This window comes from Oncorhynchus nerka, linkage group LG27 (genome assembly GCF_034236695.1).
Source record: "Oncorhynchus nerka isolate Pitt River linkage group LG27, Oner_Uvic_2.0, whole genome shotgun sequence".
NCBI lineage: Eukaryota > Metazoa > Chordata > Actinopteri > Salmoniformes > Salmonidae > Oncorhynchus > Oncorhynchus nerka.
Genome location: NC_088422.1, coordinates 8,413,366 through 8,438,197, shown reverse-complemented (window position 1 = coordinate 8,438,197; position 24,832 = coordinate 8,413,366). Strand labels below are relative to the sequence as shown.

General features: G+C 50.0%; 1 protein-coding gene across 1 annotated transcript in view; it reads left to right on the top strand.

Moving 5' to 3' along the window:
• The window catches only part of top3b (DNA topoisomerase III beta), a 39,321-nt gene that overhangs the window by 4,952 nt on the left and 9,537 nt on the right, over nt 1-24,832 (top strand). Inside the window, exons 6-15 of the mRNA XM_029637085.2 lie at nt 2,263-2,419; nt 3,038-3,151; nt 5,035-5,125; nt 11,098-11,252; nt 14,009-14,114; nt 15,100-15,246; nt 15,566-15,739; nt 15,866-15,994; nt 16,218-16,367; nt 17,713-17,813. Coding sequence (XP_029492945.1) covers nt 2,263-2,419; nt 3,038-3,151; nt 5,035-5,125; nt 11,098-11,252; nt 14,009-14,114; nt 15,100-15,246; nt 15,566-15,739; nt 15,866-15,994; nt 16,218-16,367; nt 17,713-17,813 — 1,324 coding nt within the window. The remainder of the gene's footprint in view (nt 1-2,262; nt 2,420-3,037; nt 3,152-5,034; nt 5,126-11,097; nt 11,253-14,008; nt 14,115-15,099; nt 15,247-15,565; nt 15,740-15,865; nt 15,995-16,217; nt 16,368-17,712; nt 17,814-24,832) is intronic.

The following is a 24,832-nucleotide window of genomic DNA, read 5'->3' as shown; positions in this document are numbered from 1 at the left end:
CACTACCCTACACAACCCTACGCTACAATACACAACCCTACACAACCCTACAATACACAACCCTACGCTACAATACACAACCCTACGCTACCATACACTACCCTACACTACAATACACAACCCTACGCTACAATACACAACCCTACACAACCCTACAATACACAACCCTACGCTACAATACACAACCCTACGCTACCATACACTACCCTACACTACAATACACAACCCTACGCTACAATACACAACCCTACGCTACAATACACAACCCTACGCTACCATACACACCCTACACTACAATACACAACCCACTACAATACACAACCCTACGCTACCATACACTACCCTACACTACAATACACAACCCTACGCTACCATACACTACCCTACACTACAATACACAACCCTACGCTACAATACACTACCCTACACTACAATACACAACCCTACGCTACAATACACAACCCTACCCTACACTACCCTACACTACAATACACTACCCTACACTACACAACAAAACTCTACAATACACAACCCTACACAACCTACAAACACAACCCTACACTACCCTACCCTACACAACCCTACACTACAATACACTACCCTACCCTACACTACCCTACACTACAATACACTACCCTACACTACACAACCCTACACTACAATACACTACCCTACACTACACAACCCTACACTACAATACACTACCCTACACTACACAACCCTACACTACAATACACTACCCTACCCTACCCTACACTACAATACACTACCCTACACTACAATACACTACCCTACCCTACACTACCCTACACTACAATACACTACCCTACACTACACTACCCTACAATACACTACCCTACACTACACAACCCTACCCTACAATACACTACCCTACACTACACTACCCTACACTACAATACACTACCCTACACTACAATACACTACCCTACACTACAATACACTACCCTACACTACAATACACTACAATACACTACCCTACACTACACAACCCTACACTACACTACACTACCCTACACTACACAACCCTACACTACAATACACTACCCTACACTACAATACACTACCCTACAATACACAACCCTACAATACACTACCCTACACTACAATACACTACCCTACCCTACCCTACACTACAATACACTACCCTACACAACCCTACAATACACAACCCTACAATACACTACCCTACAATACACAACCCTACACTACACAACCCTACACTACCCTACACTACAATACACTACCCTACACTACCCTACACAACACTACAATACAATACACTACACTACCCTACTTTATCCTACACTACCCTACACAATCCTTCACAAACCTACCCCACACAGCTTTACACTACCCTACACAACCCTACACTACCCAACCCTACACTACCCAACCCTACACAAACATATACTTCACAACATTACACAACCCTACACTAACCTACCCTACACAAAAATACACAATTCCCCTACCCCAGACTGCCCTACCCTACCCCAGACTGCCCTACCCTAGACCGCCCCTACCCTAGACTGCCCTACCCTAGACTGCCCTACCCAGACTGCCCTACCCTACCCTAGACTATACTCAACTACCCTACCCCAGACTGCCCTACCCTACCCCAGACTGCCCTACCCTACCCTACCCCAGACTACCCTACCCTACCCCAGACTGCCCTACCCTACCCCAGACTGCCCCTACCCTACCCCAGACTGCCCTACCCTACCCCAGACTGCCCTACCCTACCCCAGACTGCCCTACCCTACCCCAGACTGCCCCTACCCTACCCCAGACTGCCCCTACCCTACCCCAGACTGCCCCTACCCTACCCCAGACTGCCCCTACCCTACCCCAGACTGCCCCTACCCTACCCCAGACTTCCCTACCCTAGACTTCCCTACCCTAGACTTCCCTACCCTAGACTTCCCTACCCTAGACTTCCCTACCCTAGACTTCCCTACCCTAGACTTCCCTACCCTAGACTTCCCTACCCTAGACTCTCCTACCCTAGACTGCCCTACCCTAGACTCTCCTACCCTAGACTATACTCGACTACACTACCCTAGACCTTCCTACCCTCATCAGGCTTTCACCTGGTCAGTTATTTCAGATCAGTGCAATGAAGGCGAGGAGAGAGGATTTTTTTGTTGTTGTTGAGAAAGAGCCACAGAGTTTGACTGATTTTAATTCAGCCAATGTTGAGGTTATTGTGTCAACTATGCTGATTTTTGGAATGTGTTCCAGGTTCCAGACCAAGTACTTCCAGGGTAAATATGGTAACCTGGACTCATCCCTGATCTCCTTTGGGCCATGTCAGACCCCCACACTGGGCTTCTGTGTGGAGCGCCACGACAAGATCCAGTCCTTCAAACCAGAGACCTACTGGGTCATACAGGCTAAGGTGAGCCCCCAACCCTAAACCGAGTCTTTAAAAAGATACATCAGGATTATTCTATGTAAAAAAAATAAATCCTGAAGTATTCCTTTAAGGCTAACCTCGACCCTAACCTCGACCCTAACCTCGACCCTAACCTCGTCCCTAACCTCGACCCTAACCTCGTCCCGAACCTCGAACCTAACCATGACCCTAGATCCAGTCCCTCAAACCAGAGACCTACTGTGTGTTACAGCAGTGTAGGCTGGTGGATGGCGATATAGGAGGATGTGCTCATTGTAATGGCTGGAATGGAATAAATTGAAAGGTATTAAACCCATCAAACATATGGAAAACATGTTTGACTCCGTTCCAATATATTCCATTTCAGCCATTTACAATGAGCTCATCCTCCTTGTGCTCCTCCCACCATCCTCCACTGTCATACAGGCTAAAGGCGAGCTCCCCCCAAAAAAGCCTGTCAGAGGGTTTCATGTGGGAATGGGGTGCTTCTTTGAGTAAATATTTTATATCCTGACCCTTCTCCCTCAACAACACCCAAAGATGACCTCGGATACTCTCAGAACCAAACAGGTGCTCAAAGAGCCATTAGTCTAACATAATAAATGTAATGTTGTTCTGTAGGTTTTCAAAGGGAAAGAGTCTCCTCTGACTCTGGACTGGGACAGGGTGAGGGTCTTTGACAGAGAGGTGGGACAGATGTTTGTCAACATGACTAAGACCTCCAGAGAGGCCAAGGTAAGACCTGTCTCTCTACCTGTCTAGCTGCCTTTCTCGCTGCTTGTCTCGCTGCCTGTCTCGCTGCCTGTCTCTCTGCCTGTCTCTCTGCCTGTTTCTCTACCTGTCTAGCTGCCTGTCTCTACCTGTCTCTCTGCCTGTCTCTACCTGTCTAGCTGCCTGTCTCTCTGCCTGTCTAGCTGCCTGTCTCTCTGCCTGTCTCTCTGCCTGTTCTAGCTGCCTGTCTCTACCTGTCTAGCTGCCTGTCTCTCTGCCTGTCTCTCTGCTTGTCTCTCTGCTTGTCTAGCTGCCTGTCTCTCTGCCTGTCTAGCTGCCTGTCTCTCTACCTGTCTAGCTGCCTGTCTCTCTGCCTGTTCTAGCTTCCTGTCTTTTTTTCTCTCTGTCTTTCTGTCTCTGTTCCTCTGATGGTCGTTAGTAGCCTACCAAACTTGCTTACTGCCTGGTACTCCGCTCTCTATTGCCCCTTTAATCACTCTGACATCAATGCAAATGTAATCGAAAATCTAATCAAACACTTCATTAGATCCCATGAGTTCATGTTGTCAACATTTCTAAAGGAATTGCGTGAGAAAACAGTGATGGCCTCTACTAAAAATAGGAGCATCTCATCAGCTTTCTAGGCCTACTATTTATCGGCATTCCTAATATTAAGCTCATTGTTTGTCTTTACAACAGGAGTATAGCCTAGCTAGCTGGCATGAAAATGAACCATGGGAAAAGCATCCTCCATTCGCTATATAAGTGCATAGATGACACTTCTATTTTTTTTCCCCATGCCCCTGTTTTGAGACAGGTGCATGAAAATGGTCCTTTCTAAATCAAAACTAATTTCACACACATATTATTTAGTATTTCTAAAGACAACATTCAATTAAGAATAGTCTGATGGGGGGGGGGGGGGGGGACAATATTAGCCTATCACTTTAGGATGATGTATTATAACTCGCGAATGATGCCCAGCATGTGCAGTAAGGTAAGGAACAGCACATGACTTTTTTTAAACACATTTTTCAAATCCTCGTCGCACACCTCATGTAGTCTTAGCCCATAGGCCTATATGTTTTGATAAGGTTTCTGACACAACTAAAGTGGCCAAATAACTAATCCGTTTTATAACTGGTGTAGAGCCTAACTGGCATACATAGGCTGCTGCGCATGAGCTTCAAGTTAGGAGAAGAAAATGTTCACCATAAAAATTCACCTTTTTAATACCGCATTATTACATGCATAATCCCATTTGCATTCACATTTTCAAGAATAGTGTTTTCCAGCTAATTTATTGAATTTGGGAACATTCGTGCTTGTAGCTTACTGCCGTGTGTGCATTGCCAGGCTTATAACATTTTAAGCTAAAATGTTCTGATCTGTTGCATCAGCCTCATTGCTTTTAATTTTATTTTTGTTGATGCGAATGGTTGTATTAATTTGGGATCTATCGCATCCCACAACTGTCCCAGTGGAATATTTACTTATTGTACAGATGGACAAGTTGACCAATAGCATAGGTCAAATTTTTGTATTATGGGATATAGTGGATTGTCATAGGCTAGTGCATTTCCTGTTTGTTAGATCTACTCATCTTATTGGCTGACAAAGTAAATTTGGACAGTTCTAACATCTTCTATATGCGCCTCAGAATTCAATAAGAGAGATGTGCGCAGTTGCGGCCCCGATGTGTCTGTCTTCATTCACTTGTAGCCTACTTCTTAGCTGAAGTGCCTGTGAGATGAACCTGATAACGTGATCAGGCATTGGCTATGTGTGAGCCAATTTTGGGCAAAATATCTGATCTGATTGGTTAAAAGATCAGAATTGGGCTGCCTGTGTAAACGCAGTCAAAAGAGCGCCTTTATGAAAGGTGTAGTTGTCTTCCCGTCCTGAAGGTGGAGTCGGTGAGTAAGAAGGAGAAGGCCAAGCAGAGACCTCTGGCCTTGAACACCGTGGAGATGCTTCGAGTGGCCAGCTCCTCTTTAGGTGAGACCACCAATCACAGCACAGACATTAGCATCCGTTCAGCCAGTAGTCAAGCCATTCAGCCGGTAGTCAAACCATTCAGCCGGTATTCAAACCATTCAGCCGGTAGTCAAGCCATTCAGCCGGTAGTCAAGCCATTCAGCCGGTAGTCAAACCATTCAGCCGGTAGTCAAACCATTCAGCCAGTAGTCAAACCATTCAGCCGATAGTCAAGCCATTCAGCCGGTAGTCAAACCATTTAGCCAGTAGTCAAGCCATTTAGCCAGTAGTCAAACCATTCAGCCAGTAGTCAAGCCATTCAGCCATTCAGCCAGTAGCCCAGTCATTCAGCCAGTAGTCAAGCCATTCAGCCGGTAGTCAAGCCAGTCAGCCGGTAGTCAAGCCAGTCAGCCGGTAGCCCAGTCATTCAGCCGGTAGCCCAGTCATTCAGCCAGTAGCCCAGTCATTCAGCCAGTAGCCCAGTCATTCAGCCAGTAGCCCAGTCATTCAGCCAGTAGCCCAGTCATTCAGCCAGTAGCCCAGTCATTCAGCCAGTAGCCCAGTCATTCAGCCAGTAGCCCAGTCATTCAGCCAGTAGCCCAGTCATTCAGCCAGTAGCCCAGTCATTCAGCCAGTAGCCCAGTCATTCAGCCAGTAGCCCAGTCATTCAGCCAGTAGCCCAGTCATTCAGCCAGTAGCCCAGTCATTCAGCCAGTAGCCCAGTCATTCAGCCAGTAGCCCAGTCATTTAGCCAGTAGCCCAGTCATTTAGCCAGTAGCCCAGTCATTTAGCCAGTAGTCAAACCATTCAGCCATTCAGCCATTCAGCCGGTAGTCAAACCATTTAGCCAGTAGTCAAACCATTCAGCCAGTAGTCAAACCATTCAGCCAGTAGTCAAGCCATTCAGCCATTCAGCCAGTAGTCAAGCCATTCAGCCATTCAGCCAGTAGCCCAGTCATTCAGCCAGTAGTCAAGCCATTCAGCCGGTAGTCAAGCCATTCAGCCGGTAGTCAAGCCAGTCAGCCGGTAGTCAAGCCATTCAGCCAGTAGTCAAGCCAGTCAGCCGGTAGTCAAGCCATTCAGCCGGTAGTCAAGCCATTCAGCCGGTAGCCCAGTCATTCAGCCGGTAGCCCAGTCATTCAGCCGGTAGCCCAGTCATTCAGCCAGTAGCCCAGTCATTCAGCCAGTAGCCCAGTCATTCAGCCAGTAGCCCAGTCATTCAGCCAGTTGTCCAGGCATTCAGCCAGTTGTCCAGGCATTCAGCCAGTTGTCCAGGCATTCAGCCAGTAGCCCAGTCATTCAGCCAGTTGTCCAGGCATTCAGCCAGTAGCCCAGTCATTCAGCCAGTAGCCCAGTCATTCAGCCAGTAGCCCAGTCATTCAGCCAGTAGCCCAGTCATTCAGCCAGTAGCCCAGTCATTCAGCCAGTAGCCCAGTCATTCAGCCAGTAGTCAAACCATTCAGCCAGTAGTCAAGCCATTCAGCCAGTAGTCAAGCCATTCAGCCAGTAGTCAAGCCATTCAGCCAGTAGTCAAGCCATTCAGCCAGTAGTCAAACCATTCAGCCAGTAGTCAAGCCATTCAGCCAGTAGTCAAGCCATTCAGCCAGTAGCCCAGTCATTCAGCCAGTAGCCCAGTCATTCAGCCAGTAGCCCAGTCATTCAGCCAGTAGCCCAGTCATTCAGCCAGTAGCCCAGTCATTCAGCTAGTAGCCCAGTCATTCAGCCAGTAGCCCAGTCATTCAGCCACTAGCCCAGTCATTCAGCCACTAGCCCAGTCATTCAGCCAGTTGTCCAGGCATTCAGCCAGTAGCCCAGTCATTCAGCCAGTTGTCCAGGCATTCAGCCAGTAGCCCAGTCATTCAGCCAGTAGTCAAGCTAGTCAGCCAGTAGCCCAGTCATTCAGCCAGTAGTCAAGCCAGTCAGCCAGTAGTCAAGCCATTCAGCCAGTAGTCAAGCCATTCAGCCAGTAGTCAAGCCATTCAGCCAGTAGTCAAGCCATTCAGCCAGTAGTCAAGCCATTCAGCCAGTAGTCAAGCCATTCAGCCAGTAGTCAAGCCATTCAGCCAGTAGTCAAGCCATTCAGCCAGTAGTCCAGCCATTCAGCCAGTAGTCCAGCCATTCAGCCAGTAGCCCAGCCATTCAGCCAGTAGCCCTGCCATTCAGCCAGTAGCCCTGCCATTCAGCCAGTAGCCCTGCCATTCAGCCAGTAGCCCTGCCATTCAGCCAGTAGTCAAGCCATTCAGCCAGTAGCCCAGCCATTCAGCCAGTAGTCAAACCATTCAGCCAGTAGCCCAGCCATTCAGCCAGTAGTCAAACCATTCAGCCAGTAGCCCAGTCATTCAGCCAGTAGCCCAGTCATTCAGCCAGTAGCCCAGCCATTCAGCCATTCAGCCAGTAGCCCAGCCATTCAGCCAGTAGCCCAGTCATTCAGCCAGTAGCCCAGTCATTCAGCCAGTAGCCCAGTCATTCAGCCAGTAGCCCAGTCATTCAGCCAGTAGCCCAGCCATTCAGCCAGTAGCCCAGTCATTCAGCCAGTAGCCCAGCCATTCAGCCAGTAGCCCAGCCATTCAGCCAGTAGTCAAGCCATTCAGCCAGTAGCCCAGCCATTCAGCCAGTAGTCAAACCATTCAGCCAGTAGCCCAGCCATTCAGCCAGTAGTCAAACCATTCAGCCAGTAGCCCAGCCATTCAGCCATTCATCCAGTGGCCCAGCCATTCAGCCAGTAGCCCAGTCATTCAGCCAGTAGCCCAGCCATTCAGCCAGTAGCCCAGCCATTCAGCCAGTAGCCCAGCCATTCAGCCAGTAGCCCAGCCATTCAGCCAGTAGCCCAGCCATTCAGCCAGTAGTCAAGCCATTCAGCCAGTAGCCCAGCCATTCAGCCAGTAGTCAAACCATTCAGCCAGTAGCCCAGCCATTCAGCCAGTAGTCAAACCATTCAGCCAGTAGCCCAGCCATTCAGCCAGTAGCCCAGCCATTCAGCCAGTAGCCCAGCCATTCAGCCAGTAGCCCAGCCATTCAGCCAGTAGCCCAGCCATTCAGCCAGTAGTCAAGCCATTCAGCCAGTAGCCCAGCCATTCAGCCAGTAGTCCAGCCAGTAGTCAAACCATTCAGCCAGTAGCCCAGTCATTCAGCCAGTAGCCCAGCCAGTAGCCCAGTCATTCAGCCATTCAGCCAGTAGCCCAGCCATTCAGCCAGTAGCCCAGCCATTTAGCCATTCAGCCAGTAGCCCAGCCATTCAGCCAGTAGCCCAGCCATTCAGCCAGTAGCCCAGCCATTCAGCCAGTAGCCCAGCCATTCAGCCATTCAGCCAGTAGTCCAGCCATTCAGCCATTCAGCCAGTAGCCCAGCCATTCAGCCAGTAGCCCAGCCATTCAGCCAGTAGCCATTCAGCCAGTAGCCCAGCCATTCAGCCAGTAGCCCAGCCATTCAGCCATTCAGCCAGTAGCCCAGCCATTCAGCCATTCAGCCAGTAGTCAAGCCATTCAGCCAGTAGCCCAGCCATTCAGCCAGTAGTCAAACCATTCAGCCAGTAGCCCAGTCATTCAGCCATTCAGCCAGTAGCCCAGCCATTCAGCCAGTAGCCCAGCCATTCAGCCAGTAGCCCAGCCATTCAGCCAGTAGCCCAGCCATTCAGCCAGTAGTCAAACCATTCAGCCTGTAGCCCAGCCAGTAGTCAAACCATTCAGCCAGTAGCCCAGTCATTCAGCCAGTAGCCCAGCCATTCAGCCAGTAGCCCAGTCATTCAGCCAGTAGCCCAGCCATTCAGCCAGTAGCCCAGCCATTTAGCCATTCAGCCAGTAGCCCAGCCATTCAGCCAGTAGCCCAGCCATTCAGCCAGTAGCCCAGCCATTCAGCCAGTAGCCCAGCCATTCAGCCATTCAGCCATTCAGCCAGTAGCCCAGCCATTCAGCCAGTAGCCCAGCCATTCAGCCAGTAGCCATTCAGCCATTCAGCCAGTAGCCCAGCCATTCAGCCAGTAGCCCAGCCATTCAGCCATTCAGCCAGTAGCCCAGCCATTCAGCCATTCAGCCAGTAGTCAAGCCATTCAGCCAGTAGCCCAGCCATTCAGCCAGTAGTCAAACCATTCAGCCAGTAGCCCAACCATTCAGCCAGTAGCCCAGCCATTCAGCCAGTAGTCAAACCATTCAGCCAGTAGCCCAGCCATTCAGCCAGTAGTCAAACCATTCAGCCAGTAGCCCAGCCAGTAGTCAAACCATTCAGCCAGTAGCCCAGTCATTCAGCCAGTAGCCCAGCCATTCAGCCAGTAGCCCAGTCATTCAGCCATTCAGCCAGTAGCCCAGCCATTCAGCCAGTAGCCCAGCCATTTAGCCATTCAGCCAGTAGCCCAGCCATTCAGCCAGTAGCCCAGCCATTCAGCCATTCAGCCAGTAGCCCAGCCATTCAGCCAGTAGCCCAGCCATTCAGCCATTCAGCCAGTAGTCCAGCCATTCAGCCATTCAGCCAGTAGCCCAGCCATTCAGCCAGTAGCCCAGCCATTCAGCCAGTAGCCATTCAGCCATTCAGCCAGTAGCCCAGCCATTCAGCCAGTAGCCCAGCCATTCAGCCATTCAGCCAGTAGCCCAGCCATTCAGCCATTCAGCCAGTAGTCAAGCCATTCAGCCAGTAGCCCAGCCATTCAGCCAGTAGTCAAACCATTCAGCCAGTAGCCCAGTCATTCAGCCATTCAGCCAGTAGCCCAGCCATTCAGCCAGTAGCCCAGCCATTCAGCCAGTAGCCCAGCCATTCAGCCAGTAGTCAAGCCATTCAGCCAGTAGCCCAGCCATTCAGCCAGTAGTCAAACCATTCAGCCTGTAGCCCAGCCAGTAGTCAAACCATTCAGCCAGTAGCCCAGTCATTCAGCCAGTAGCCCAGCCATTCAGCCAGTAGCCCAGTCATTCAGCCATTCAGCCAGTAGCCCAGCCATTCAGCCAGTAGCCCAGCCATTTAGCCATTCAGCCAGTAGCCCAGCCATTCAGCCAGTAGCCCAGCCATTCAGCCAGTAGCCCAGCCATTCAGCCAGTAGCCCAGCCATTCAGCCAGTAGCCCAGCCATTCAGCCATTCAGCCATTCAGCCAGTAGCCCAGCCATTCAGCCAGTAGCCCAGCCATTCAGCCAGTAGCCCAGCCATTCAGCCAGTAGCCATTCAGCCATTCAGCCAGTAGCCCAGCCATTCAGCCAGTAGCCCAGCCATTCAGCCATTCAGCCAGTAGCCCAGCCATTCAGCCATTCAGCCAGTAGTCAAGCCATTCAGCCAGTAGCCCAGCCATTCAGCCAGTAGTCAAACCATTCAGCCAGTAGCCCAGCCATTCAGCCAGTAGTCAAACCATTCAGCCAGTAGCCCAGCCATTCAGCCAGTAGTCAAACCATTCAGCCATTCAGCCAGTAGCCCAGCCATTCAGCCAGTAGCCCAGCCATTCAGCCAGTAGCCCAGCCATTCAGCCAGTAGCCCAGCCATTCAGCCAGTAGACCAGCCATTCAGCCAGTAGTCAAGCCATTCAGCCAGTAGCCCAGCCATTCAGCCAGTAGTCAAACCATTCAGCCAGTAGCCCAGCCAGTAGTCAAACCATTCAGCCAGTAGCCCAGTCATTCAGCCAGTAGCCCAGTCATTCAGCCAGTAGCCCAGCCATTCAGCCAGTAGCCCAGTCATTCAGCCATTCAGCCAGTAGCCCAGCCATTCAGCCAGTAGCCCAGCCATTTAGCCATTCAGCCAGTAGCCCAGCCATTCAGCCATTCAGCCAGTAGCCCAGCCATTCAGCCAGTAGCCCAGCCATTCAGCCATTCAGCCAGTAGTCCAGCCATTCAGCCATTCAGCCAGTAGCCCAGCCATTCAGCCAGTAGCCCAGCCATTCAGCCAGTAGCCCAGCCATTCAGCCAGTAGCCCAGCCATTCAGAAGTGGATACACTGCATTCACAATCATCAAGGATGGCACAAATGTATCACAACTGTTCCTCTGAAGTCTGAATTGAAGGTGCTGTGTTCTCTTCCATTTTAGGAATGGGTCCACAGCACACCATGCAGATAGCAGAGCGTCTGTACACCCAGGGTTATATCAGCTACCCCCGTACTGAGACCAACCACTACCACGACAACTTTGACCTGAAGGGGACACTCAGACAGCAGGCTAACAACCCCTTCTGGGCTCAGGAGGTGAGAGCAGAGCGACACCGAGGCTGCGTGTGCTTCCACTATTTCTCCAACTCTTATTCCAGCACTTGCAAACTCAGCGTCGGAGATTCTAAAAGCATAAGATTGGCTGGAGAAAGTGTGAACTTTAGGAGACTGGCGGAGAATCAGGAAGCAGTCTGAGACTGAGGTCACACACCGTATCAAAGACATGTATGCACGCACGCACGCACGCACACACACACACACACAGATAAAACATGTATACTCTAACAAGAAGACAAACCTATCAAATAGACAAGGACTCACACTGATTTTATACGTAACGTGATGAATTCAGGTTATTGTTATTGCATACTGCCCTGAATTACGTAATTTGGAAGTTACCTCGCAATAAATTCAAAATGTACAAAACTGGGACAGACACACACACATTATTATGCATGCGAAAACTTGCTCCAACACGTTGTTGTGAATTAGATACATCCTCCTGGTTGACATTATTTGAAGTTACCTTCAAAAAATTGTGCCAAGACAAAATACAGTGAAACTGATCCCAGAGCAGCAAGCCTACGTTGAGACTCTGTGAAAACCAGCCAATACATTGAAACTGATCCCAGAGCAGCAAGCCTACGTTGAGACTCTGTGAAAACCAGCCAATACATTGAAACTGATCCCAGAGCAGCAAGCCTACGTTGAGACTCTGTGAAAACCAGCCAATACATTGAAACTGATCCCAGAGCAGCAAGCCTACGTTGAGACTCTATGAAAACCAGCCAATACATTGAAACTGATCCCAGAGCAGCAAGCCTACGTTGAGACTCTGTGAAAACCAGCCAATACATTGAAACTGATCCCAGAGCAGCAAGCCTACGTTGAGACTCTATGAAAACCAGCCAATACATTGAAACTGATCCCAGAGCAGCAAGCCTACGTTGAGACTGTGAAAACCAGTCTTGACGTGGTCTATCCCAGAGCAGCAAGCCTACGTTGAGACCCAGTGAAAACCAGCCTTGACGTGGTCTATCCCAGAGCAGCAAGCCTACGTTGAGACCCAGTGAAAACCAGCCTTGACGTGGTCTATCCCAGAGCAGCAAGCCTACGTTGAGACCCAGTGAAAACCAGCCTTGACGTGGTCTATCCCAGAGCAGCAAGCCTACGTTGAGACCCAGTGAAAACCAGCCTTGACGTGGTCTATCCCAGAGCAGCAAGCCTACGTTGAGACCCAGTGAAAACCAGCCTTGACGTGGTCTATCCCAGAGCAGCAAGCCTACGTTGAGACCCAGTGAAAACCAGCCTTGACGTGGTCTATCCCAGAGCAGTAAGCCTACGTTGAGACTCAGTGAAACTGATCCCAGAGCAGCAAGCCTACGTTGAGACTCAATGAAAACCAGTCTTGACGTGGTCTATCCCAGAGCAGCAAGCCTACGTTGAGACTCAATGAAAACCAGTCTTGACGTGGTCTATCCCAGAGCAGTAAGCCTACGTTGAGACTCAGTGAAACTGATCCCAGAGCAGCAAGCCTACGTTGAGACTCAATGAAAACCAGTCTTGACGTGGTCTATCCCAGAGCAGCAAGCCTACGTTGAGACTCAATGAAAACCAGTCTTGACGTGGTCTATCCCAGAGCAGCAAGCCTACGTTGAGACCCAGTGAAAACCAGCCTTGACGTGGTCTATCCCAGAGCAGCAAGCCTACGTTGAGACCCAGTGAAAACCAGCCTTGACGTGGTCTATCCCAGAGCAGTAAGCCTACGTTGAGACTCAGTGAAACTGATCCCAGAGCAGCAAGCCTACGTTGAGACTCTATGAAAACCAGTCTTGACGTGGTCTATCCCAGAGCAGCAAGCCTACGTTGAGACTCAGTGAAAACCAGTCTTGACGTGGTCTATCCCAGAGCAGCAAGCCTACGTTGAGACTCAGTGAAACTGATCCCAGAGCAGCAAGCCTACGTTGAGACTCAGTGAAACTGATCCCAGAGCAGCAAGCCTACGTTGAGACTCAGTGAAAACCAGCCTTGACGTGGTCTATCCCAGAGCAGTAAGCCTACGTTGAGACTCAGTGAAAACCAATCTTGACGTGGTCTATCCCAGAGCAGCAAGCCTACGTTGAGACTCAGTGAAAACCAGCCTTGACGTGGTCTATCCCAGAGCAGCAAGCCTACGTTGAGACTCTATGAAAACCAGCCAATACAGTGAAACTGATCCCAGAGCAGCAAGCCTACGTGGAGACTCAGTGAAAACCAGTCTTGACGTGGTCTATCCCAGAGCAGCAAGCCTACGTTGAGACTCGGTGAAACTGATCCCAGAGCAGCAAGCCTACGTTGAGACTCAGTGAAACTGATCCCAGAGCAGCAAGCCTACGTTGAGACTCAGTGAAAACCAGCCTTGACGTGGTCTATCCCAGAGCAGTAAGCCTACGTTGAGACTCAGTGAAAACCAATCTTGACGTGGTCTATCCCAGAGCAGCAAGCCTACGTTGAGACTCAGTGAAAACCAGCCTTGACGTGGTCTATCCCAGAGCAGCAAGCCTACGTTGAGACTCTATGAAAACCAGCCAATACAGTGAAACTGATCCCAGAGCAGCAAGCCTACGTGGAGACGCTATGAAAACCAGTCTTGACGTGGTCTATCCCAGAGCAGTAAGCCTACGTTGAGACTCAGTGAAACTGATCCCAGAGCAGCAAGCCTACGTTGAGACTCAGTGAAACTGATCCCAGAGCAGCAAGCCTACGTTGAGACTCAGTGAAAACCAGTCTTGACGTGGTCTATCCCCCTCTAGGTGAAGGCTCTGCTGTCAGAGGGGCTGAACCGTCCCAGGAAAGGAGCTGACGCAGGAGATCACCCTCCCATCACCCCCATGAGGGCCGCCTCCGAAGGAGAGCTAGGTGGGTAGTGGCACCTTGAAACTAGCCTGGTAACATCTGCTTGTGTTTCCTCACTATTGCCGACTCCAGCACAAACAATTCATGGAACCAGGCTACCTTGTAAACATGTCATGTTTCACCTGCTATATCTACATATCTTTCCTTTTGACTTCTTCTTCTCCCGTCCTTCAATCCCTTATGTTAGCTTCCCTCCCATCACTTTCCAGTCTCCACCAGGGTCATGTTCATTAGGGCACGTCCTTGTCGACGTGAAACGGAAATGAGCATTTCATTTTGGACAATTTGGTTGAGGTAGTCCCTCCTTGTTTGTTTGTTTGTTTCCATTTGGAGCCTAATGAACATGACCCTGGCATCTCATTGTGCTGTCTTCATTCTCACACACCTTGCACAGTCTTTACACGATGCCTTAAAATTAAATGTAAAACAATTATTACATTAGATTTTTTTCCCCTTACCAGTCCATGTACACCAGTCCGTGTACATTTAAAGATTATATATATTTTTATTTTACCCCCCCAAAATGTTTGTTTTTTAACGATAAATTAAGTTGTCTTGATCGTGTATGTCGGTACCCCAGAGTTAGTACGTGGTGGAAACATTTTTAAGATTCGACAAACTTTTAGGGCAAGATGTTTCCAAAGTTTGTGTCAAAATTGCTCAAACTCAGTCAATTTGGTCGGGGATTATTGATGGACAGGAATATTCAAACCTTGTCTCTGATTTTCAAGCAAATTTAAGTCAGGACTAAGAATGGACCGTTCAGGATCACTCACAACCTCTTGGAAAGCAATTCTGGTGTGTCTAGCATAAAACTATTGTGTAATTGTCCCGCTTAAAAAAAAAAAACATCCGAGGTTTTTCAGAAGATTGAGGTGGGTTTTCCTGTATCTGTAAAAGGAGTGTTTCATATAGTGCCTTCCGGTTTCAGTCTGTTTTCTTCCGTTTGGTACCTAATGAACACACCCACTGCCTGTCTCCCCAACAGGAAGTGACGGGTGGCGTCTGTATGAGTACATCGTGCGTCACTTCATCGCCACGGTGAGCCAGGACTGTAAGTACCTGCAGACAACCATCTCCTTCACCATCGCCTCCGAGGGTTTCTCCTGCAGTGGGAAGACACTCATATCGCCTGGTGAGGTCCTGTTTACTGTTGTTGTTGTCCTCTGGTCTTGTTTCCTAATATTGTTATGCTGAGAAATGTATTCTGATACACATGACTAATAAAGTTCAACCAACTAATTAGTGTTGCCGTTTTCATGAATAAGACATTAATAAATCCTTCTAAATGCTTCATAAATTATACTAAATGTTAATAAGCTGTAGTCTAAAATCTTTATAAATGATACTAAATGTTAAGCTATAGTTTAAATGCTTTATAAATTGTATTATTTATTTATAATGCTAATAGATGTCTAAATGTTGTCTAAATGTTTGTTGTGACTGGGACACAGGCTTTACGGAGGTGATGCCGTGGCTGGGTATCCCTCTAGAGGAGGCCATGCCAGTGTGTGAGAGGGGAGATGTCTTCACTGTGGAGGAGATTAAACTAGTGGAGAGGCAGACCAGCCCTCCAGACTACCTTACTGAGGCCGACCTCATCACACTGATGGAGAAACACGGCATAGGTGTGTGTGTGTGTGTGTGTGTGCGTTGAGGCTGTGGGTTTTTGATTCATATTATATCACCGCAGGTGTCTGTCTAGGATTAAGTTCATGGTGGAATACTGTGTGTGTCCCCATCCCTCCCTCCAGGTACTGACGCCAGTATCCCGGTTCATATCAACAACATCTCTCAGAGGAATTATGTGACGGTGGAGAACGGACGCAAGCTCAAACCCACCAACCTGGGCATCGTCCTGGTGCATGGATATTACAAGACAGGTGTGTGTGTGTGTGTGTGTGTGTGTGTGTGTGTGTGTGTATCGTCCTGATGCACATATTCTTCAAGACCGGTCAGTACTAACTTTTAACACTCATCACACTTGCAGGTGGATCCTACATTTGCCATTAGCACAAGATAGAATGGACATATTTTCATGTATGTTCTAGGCCATGTGTATCCATATGTATGTGTGTGTGTATTTACCCCGCAATGTGTGTGTAGATGCTGAGCTGGTGCTGCCTACCATCCGTGGTGCGGTAGAGAAACAGCTGAACCTGATTGCTCAGGGCAAGGCCAACTACCAACAGGTTCTGCAACACACACTGGACATCTTCAAGAGGAAGTTCCACTACTTCTTTGACACCATCGCTAGTGAGTACAACACACTCACACACACACACACACACACACACACACACACACACTGGACATCTTCAACAGGAAGTTCCACTTGAAAAGGAACTAGCAGGAGCGCTTCAGGTATCCCATAAAACCCACAGGTGCTCTCGGATGGGAATAGTGATTGAAAAGCGAAGAAAAACAACCACAAATACTGTAATAGAGTCAATACTCTACCGTAATAGAGTCAATACTCTACCGTAATAGAGTCAATACTCTACCGTAATAGAGTCAATACTCTACTGTAATAGAGTCAATACTCTACTGTAATAGAGTCAATACTCTACTGTAATTTAGTCAATACTCTACTGTAATTTAGTCAATACTCTACTGTAATTTAGTCAATGCTCTACTGTAATAGAGTCAATGCTCTACTGTAATAGAGTCAATGCTCTACTGTAATAGTCAATGCTCTACTGTAATAGAGTCAATGCTCTACTGTAATAGAGTCAATGCTCTACTGTAATAGTCAATGCTCTACTGTAATAGAGTCAATGCTCTACTGTAATAGAGTCAATGCTCTACTGTAATTTAGTCAATACTCTACTGTAATTTAGTAAATAGGTAGGTAGGTATGGACTAGCTAATGGATGGCGTAAACTACCCATGTATCTGTCCTGTAGGTATGGACTAGCTAATGGATGGCGTAAACTACCCATGTGTCTGTCCTGTAGGTATGGACTAGCTAATGGATGGCATACCCATGTGTCTGTCCTGTAGGTATGGACGAGCTCATGGATGGCATACCCATGTGTCTGTCCTGTAGGTATGGACTAGCTAATGGATGGCATACCCATGTGTCTGTCCTGTAGGTATGGACTAGCTAATGGATGGCATACCCATGTGTCTGTCCTGTAGGTATGGACTAGCTAATGGATGGCATACCCATGTGTCTGTCCTGTAGGTATGGACTAGCTAATGGATGGCATACCCATGTGTCTGTCCTGTAGGTATGGACTAGCTAATGGATGGCATACCCATGTGTCTGTCCTGTAGGTATGGACTAGCTAATGGATGGCATACCCATGTGTCTGTCCTGTAGGTATGGACTAGCTCATGGATGGCATACCCATGTGTCTGTCCTGTAGGTATGGACTAGCTAATGGATGGCATACCCATGTGTCTGTCCTGTAGGTATGGACTAGCTAATGGATGGCATACCCATGTGTCTGTCCTGTAGGTATGGACTAGCTAATGGATGGCATACCCATGTATCTGTCCTGTAGGTATGGACTAGCTAATGGATGGCATACCCATGTATCTGTCCTGTAGGTATGGACTAGCTAATGGATGGCATACCCATGTGTCTGTCCTGTAGGTATGGACGAGCTCATGGAGGTGACGTTCTCTCCCATCGCTGCCACCGGCAAGCCCCTGTCTCGCTGCGGCAAGTGCCATCGCTTTATGAAGTACATTCAGGTCAGTGTTACAAAACAACAACAAAAGGTCACTGGGTCAACCCCCATCTGATCAATACTGCTAATCACCATCTGATCAATACTGCTAATCACCATCTGATCAATACTGCTAATCACCATCTGATCAATACTGCTAATCACCATCTGATCAATACTGCTAATCACCATCTGATCAATACTGCTAATCACCATCTGATCAGTACTGCTAATCACCATCTGATCAGTACTGCTAATCACCATCTGATCAATACGGCTAATCACCATCTGATCAGTACTGCTAATCAGCATCTATCTGATCAGTACTGCTAATCACCATCTATCTGATCAATACTGCTAATCACCATCTGATCAGTACTGCGAATCACCATCTGATCAGTACTGCGAATCACCATCTGATCAATACTGCTAATCACCATCTGATCAATACTGCTAATCACCATCTGATCAATACTGCTAATCACCATCTGATCAATACTGCTAATCACCATCTGATCAGTGCTGCTAATCACCATCTGATCAATACTGCTAATCACCATCTGATCAGTGCTGCTAATCACCATCTGATCAATACTGCCAATCACCATCTGATCAGTACTGCTAATCACCATCTGATCAATACTGCTAATCACCATCTGATCAGTACTGCTAATCACCATCTGATCAATACTGCTAATCACCATCTGATCAATACTGCTAATCACCATCTGATCAATACTGCTAATCACCATCTGATCAATACTGCTAATCACCATCTGATCAATACTGCTAATCACCATCTGATCAATACTGCTAATCACCATCTGATCAGTACTGCTAATCACCATCTGATCAGTACTGCTAATCACCATCTATCTGATCAATACTGCTAATCACCATCTGATCAGTACTGCTAATCACCATCTATCTGATCAATACTGCTAATCACCATCTGATCAGTACTGCTAATCACCATCTATCTGATCAATACTGCTAATCACCATCTGATCAATACTGCTAATCACCATCTGATCAATACTGCTAATCACCATCTGATCAATACTACTAATCACCATCTGATCAATACTACTAATCACCATCTGATCAATACTGCTAATCGCCATCTGATCAATACTGCTAATCGCCATCTGATCAATACTGCTAATCGCCATCTGATCAATACTGCTAATCGCCATCTGATCAATACTGCTAATCGCCATCGGATCAGTACTGCTAATCACCTTCTGATCAATACTGCTAATAATCTATTTTAATATTTATACATAGGATTTAAAGGACGCTGTACAGAAGATTTCCGTGACAAACCTTTTTAATCGATCTAAATGGTTTATTTGAACTATTTTCATAGTTCCTTACTGTGATTACGTTGTGTGTTCCCCTTTAAGAGCATCCCACAAATCCGTGCTAGAAAGAAAAAAATGTAGCTCTGGTAAAATATAGGTATTTAGTTTTGAACGGTTTGGGCTGCTACAGACTAGCGGTTTTCTGCATTGTAACGGTGCAACCATGGAGACACTTCCTTTTGACTTTAACATAAACATCCTGCCACCAAAGTAGGTCTCTCTCAATCTCTCAATCTCTTTCTCTTTACCTCTCTGCTCTCTCTCCCTCTTTTCCCTCATCTCTCCCGCTCTCTATCACCCCCCTCCCCTTCACTAATGTGGAAAAGTTGTATTGAGTTTGTCCCCTCATTGAAAAACATCACAAACTTGCCAGCCAGATGGCCAGCTGGAGAGCAAGCCAGAGAGCTAGCCGGCCAGAGGGCCAGCCGGTCATCCAGTCAGTCAGAGAGCCTGCCAGTCAGCAGGTGTAGTAGACCTTACAGGGAAATGATTACTTACGAGCCCCTTAACCAACAATGCAGTTTAAAAAAATACGGATAAGAAATAATAAATAAAAGTAACTAAAGAGCAGCAGTTAAGCCAGTCTAGTGGTTACCGGTGTCTCGTTAACCCTAAGCTAGGTCAGCGATGGTAACCGCAAAGATATTTTTTAACCAAGATAGTTCATCTCTGTCATTTTTTACAGTAGAAGCAAATGAAGCTTAGTGGGCAGAACGCGGAAAGGAGGTAGGCAATGCCAAGTACGAGCTAGCGAGATGCTATTGGCGCATCGTAGCATGTATTTACATATATCCGTTAGGGATTGCCTCCTCTGTGAAGTGAACTCAATTTGACCTAGCATTCCTTCTAAACAACACTTTTTTTTCCCTTCTATATAAAAGTTAGCGCACGGTGTTCCTTACAGATTTTAGTTTTGGGAACAGAAACATTTATTGAGATCAGATGTTTAATCAATGAGAATGTGAATCTTGGTCCAGTTTTTACCGAGTTCCATCCTCTCCCAATACACGCGACTGGACTTCCTCTCACCACCATATTTGAAGAGACTGCCTTGAAAATGTTCATCTTGTTTTCCGTGTCATAAATAATCCTTTGGTTCCTGCCTGCGCTTGGTAAAGAAATGGGATGGCGACATAAACCCCCTCCTTGGGACCATCTGGCAGAACGCCCAGAATATGTTCTGTAAGTTAAGATAGGAGACGGTGCCAGACACATGCCAGAACCAAACCTATGAACCATGCCTATGTAACGTGTCTGTAACCAGTATATAAGGGAACTAACGGGACTGCCCCGTTGGTGCTCCTGACAGACCGGTTCTTTATGCAGCTGTTTGACTGTGACGTCTCCAGCTTGCTGTTAATATACATTGATTAATTTAAGATGGACTTCGACTGTCCCATGGGTAGAATTTCCACCACTGGATGCTTCAGCTTTATAGCCCCTTGCGACGTGTCTGTCTGTGGTAAAACTTGTTGGACGAGTGTGATGTTAGCATCGCTAGCTTTTGGCTAAAAGCTTCAGCTACGTAGCATACCGGTATGTTACTGTAAATTATTATAATTATCCATGCTAGGACACTACTAATTTGGTTACATAATAATGTGCTATGCATACTATTATATTACTTTTGGCAAAATGTGGAATATATAGTGGTTACTTACTAGTTACTCTTCTGCTACGTTGGGATTTGAACGTTTGAGAAAGTAGCCAACTAGCCATTGATGCAGTGTCACTCTTATTTCTTAATAAATACAGGTTTACCCAGTAAGGGGACAGGATAATCAATCAAACAGGGAATACTCAACTAAAAACATTTTTGTGGAAACTTGCCTCATTTAAGAGTCAAGTTCAAAATCTCTTGACTGCCTTCAACAACGAAAAGGCAAGTGCCAAAATTAGATGACACACACAGACACACACACACACAGACACACACACACACACACACGCATCCACGCATCCACACACACACACACACACACACACACACACACTTTGGTTGTCGGGGAGAGTGGCATAAGTTGAGGCGTTATTTACATTCAACATCACTCCGTCAACAGACCATATAGTTTTATTTCTAGATATTTCAGGATGTTGTGTAGCCCTGGAAATAATCAGAATTCATTTAAATGTTACAATTTTGAAAACGACTAAACCCCCCAAAAAAGTGGCCACTTGTGGGTAAGTTGAGCTGCGGGACAGGGTAGGTTGAGCTGCGGGAGAGGGTAGGTTGAGCTGCGGGACAGGGTAGGTTGAGCTGCGAGACAGGGTAGGTTGAGCTGCGTGACAGGGTAGGTTGCGGGACAGGGTAGGTTGAGCTGCGGGACAGGGTAGGTTGAGCTGCGAGACAGGGTATGTTGACCTGCGGGACAGGGTAGGTTGCGGGACAGGGTAGGTTGAGCTGCGGGACAGGGTAGGTTGACCTGCGGGACAGGGTAGGTTGCGGGACAGGGTAGGTTGAGCTGCGGGACAGGGTAGGTTGACCTGCGGGACAGGGTAGGTTGCGGGACAGGGACAGGGTGGGTTGAGCTGCGGGACAGGGACAGGGTGGGTTGAGCTGCGGGACAGGGACAGGGTGGGTTGAGCTGCGGGACAGGGACAGGGTAGGTTGAGCTGCGGGACAGGGACAGGGTAGATTGAGCTGTGGGACAGGGTAGGTTGAGCTGCGGGACAGGGACAGGGTAGGTTGAGCTGCGGGACAGGGACAGGGTAGGTTGAGCTGCGGGACAGGGACAGGGTGGGTTGAGCTGCGGGACAGGGACAGGGTAGGTTGAGCTGCGGGACAGGGACAGGGTGGGTTGAGCTGCGGGACAGGGACAGGGTGGGTTGAGCTGCGGGACAGGGACAGGGTGGGTTGAGCTGCGGGACAGGGACAGGGTGGGTTGAGCTGCGGGACAGGGACAGGGTAGGTTGAGCTGCGGGACAGGGACAGGGTAGGTTGAGCTGCGGGACAGGGACAGGGTAGGTTGAGCTGCGGGACAGGGACAGGGTGGGTTGAGCTGCGGGACAGGGACAGGGTGGGTTGAGCTGCGGGACAGGGACAGGGTGGGTTGAGCTGCGGGACAGGGACAGGGTGGGTTGAGCTGCGGGACAGGGTGGGTTGAGCTGCGGGACAGGGACAGGGTAGGTTGAGCTGCGGGACAGGGACAGGGTGGGTTGAGCTGCGGGACAGGGACAGGGTGGGTTGAGCTGCGGGACAGGGTGGGTTGAGCTGCGGGACAGGGACAGGGTAGGTTGAGCTGCGGGACAGGGTGGGTTGAGCTGCGGGACAGGGACAGGGTAGGTTGAGCTGCGGGACAGGGTAGGTTGAGCTGCGGGACAGGGACAGGGTGGGTTGAGCTGCGGGACAGGGTGGGTTGAGCTGCGGGACAGGGACAGGGTAGGTTGAGCTGCGGGACAGGGTGGGTTGAGCTGCGGGACAGGGACAGGGTAGGTTGAGCTGCGGGACAGGGACAGGGTAGGTTGAGCTGCGGGACAGGGACAGGGTGGGTTGAGCTGCGGGACAGGGACAGGGTAGGTTGAGCTGCGGGACAGGGACAGGGTGGGTTGAGCTGCGGGACAGGGACAGGGTAGGTTGAGCTGCGGGACAGGGTAGGTTGAGCTGCGGGACAGGGACAGGGTGGGTTGAGCAGGGACAGGGTAGGTTGAGCTGCGGGACAGGGACAGGGTGGGTTGAGCTGCGGGACAGGGACAGGGTAGGTTGAGCTGCGGGACAGGGACAGGGTAGGTTGAGCTGCGGGACAGGGACAGGGTGGGTTGAGCTGCGGGACAGGGACAGGGTGGGTTGAGCTGCGGGACAGGGTGGGTTGAGCTGCGGGACAGGGTAGGTTGAGCTGCGGGACAGGGACAGGGTAGGTTGAGCTGCGGGACAGGGACAGGGTAGGTTGAGCTGCGGGACAGGGACAGGGTGGGTTGAGCTGCGGGACAGGGACAGGGTAGGTTGAGCTGCGGGACAGGGACAGGGTGGGTTGAGCTGCGGGACAGGGACAGGGTGGGTTGAGCTGCGGGACAGGGACAGGGTAGGTTGAGCTGCGGGACAGGGACAGGGTAGGTTGAGCTGCGGGACAGGGACAGGGTGGGTTGAGCTGCGGGACAGGGACAGGGTGGGTTGAGCTGCGGGAGAGGGTAGGTTGAGCTGCGGGACAGGGACAGGGTAGGTTGAGCTGCGGGACAGGGACAGGGTGGGTTGAGCTGCGGGACAGGGACAGGGTGGGTTGAGCTGCGGGACAGGGACAGGGTGGGTTGAGCTGCGGGACAGGGACAGGGTGGGTTGAGCTGCGGGACAGGGTGGGTTGAGCTGCGGGACAGGGACAGGGTAGGTTGAGCTGCGGGACAGGGACAGGGTGGGTTGAGCTGCGGGACAGGGACAGGGTGGGTTGAGCTGCGGGACAGGGTGGGTTGAGCTGCGGGACAGGGACAGGGTAGGTTGAGCTGCGGGACAGGGTGGGTTGAGCTGCGGGACAGGGACAGGGTAGGTTGAGCTGCGGGACAGGGACAGGGTAGGTTGAGCTGCGGGACAGGGACAGGGTGGGTTGAGCTGCGGGACAGGGACAGGGTAGGTTGAGCTGCGGGACAGGGACAGGGTAGGTTGAGCTGCGGGACAGGGTAGGTTGAGCTGCGGGACAGGGACAGGGTGGGTTGAGCTGCGGGACAGGGTAGGTTGAGCTGCGGGACAGGGACAGGGTGGGTTGAGCTGCGGGACAGGGACAGGGTAGGTTGAGCTGCGGGACAGGGACAGGGTAGGTTGAGCTGCGGGACAGGGACAGGGTGGGTTGAGCTGCGGGACAGGGTGGGTTGAGCTGCGGGACAGGGTGGGTTGAGCTGCGGGACAGGGACAGGGTAGGTTGAGCTGCGGGACAGGGACAGGGTAGGTTGAGCTGCGGGACAGGGACAGGGTGGGTTGAGCTGCGGGACAGGGACAGGGTAGGTTGAGCTGCGGGACAGGGACAGGGTAGGTTGAGCTGCGGGACAGGGACAGGGTAGGTTGAGCTGCGGGACAGGGACAGGGTGGGTTGAGCTGCGGGACAGGGACAGGGTAGGTTGAGCTGCGGGACAGGGACAGGGTAGGTTGAGCTGCGGGACAGGGACAGGGTAGGTTGAGCTGCGGGACAGGGTAGGTTGAGCTGCGGGACAGGGTAGGTTGAGCTGCGGGACAGGGACAGGGTAGGTTGAGCTGCGGGACAGGGACAGGGTAGGTTGAGCTGCGGGACAGGGACAGGGTGGGTTGAGCTGCGGGCGGGACAGGGTGGGTTGAGCTGCGGGACAGGGACAGGGTGGGTTGAGCTGCGGGACAGGGACAGGGTGGGTTGAGCTGCGGGACAGGGACAGGGTGGGTTGAGCTGCGGGACAGGGACAGGGTGGGTTGAGCTGTGGGAGAGGGTAGGTTGAGCTGCGGGACAGGGACAGGGTGGGTTGAGCTGCGGGAGAGGGTAGGTTGAGCTGCGGGACAGGGACAGGGTGGGTTGAGCTGCGGGAGAGGGTAGGTTGAGCTGCGGGACAGGGACAGGGTAGGTTGAGCTGCGGGACAGGGTAGGTTGAGCTGCGGGACAGGGACAGGGTAGGTTGAGCTGCGGGACAGGGACAGGGTGGGTTGAGCTGCGGGACAGGGTGGGTTGAGCAGCATACACATTTCTGTACTGAATGAAATATTACCACAACCTTTTTTAAAACCTTTTTCTAT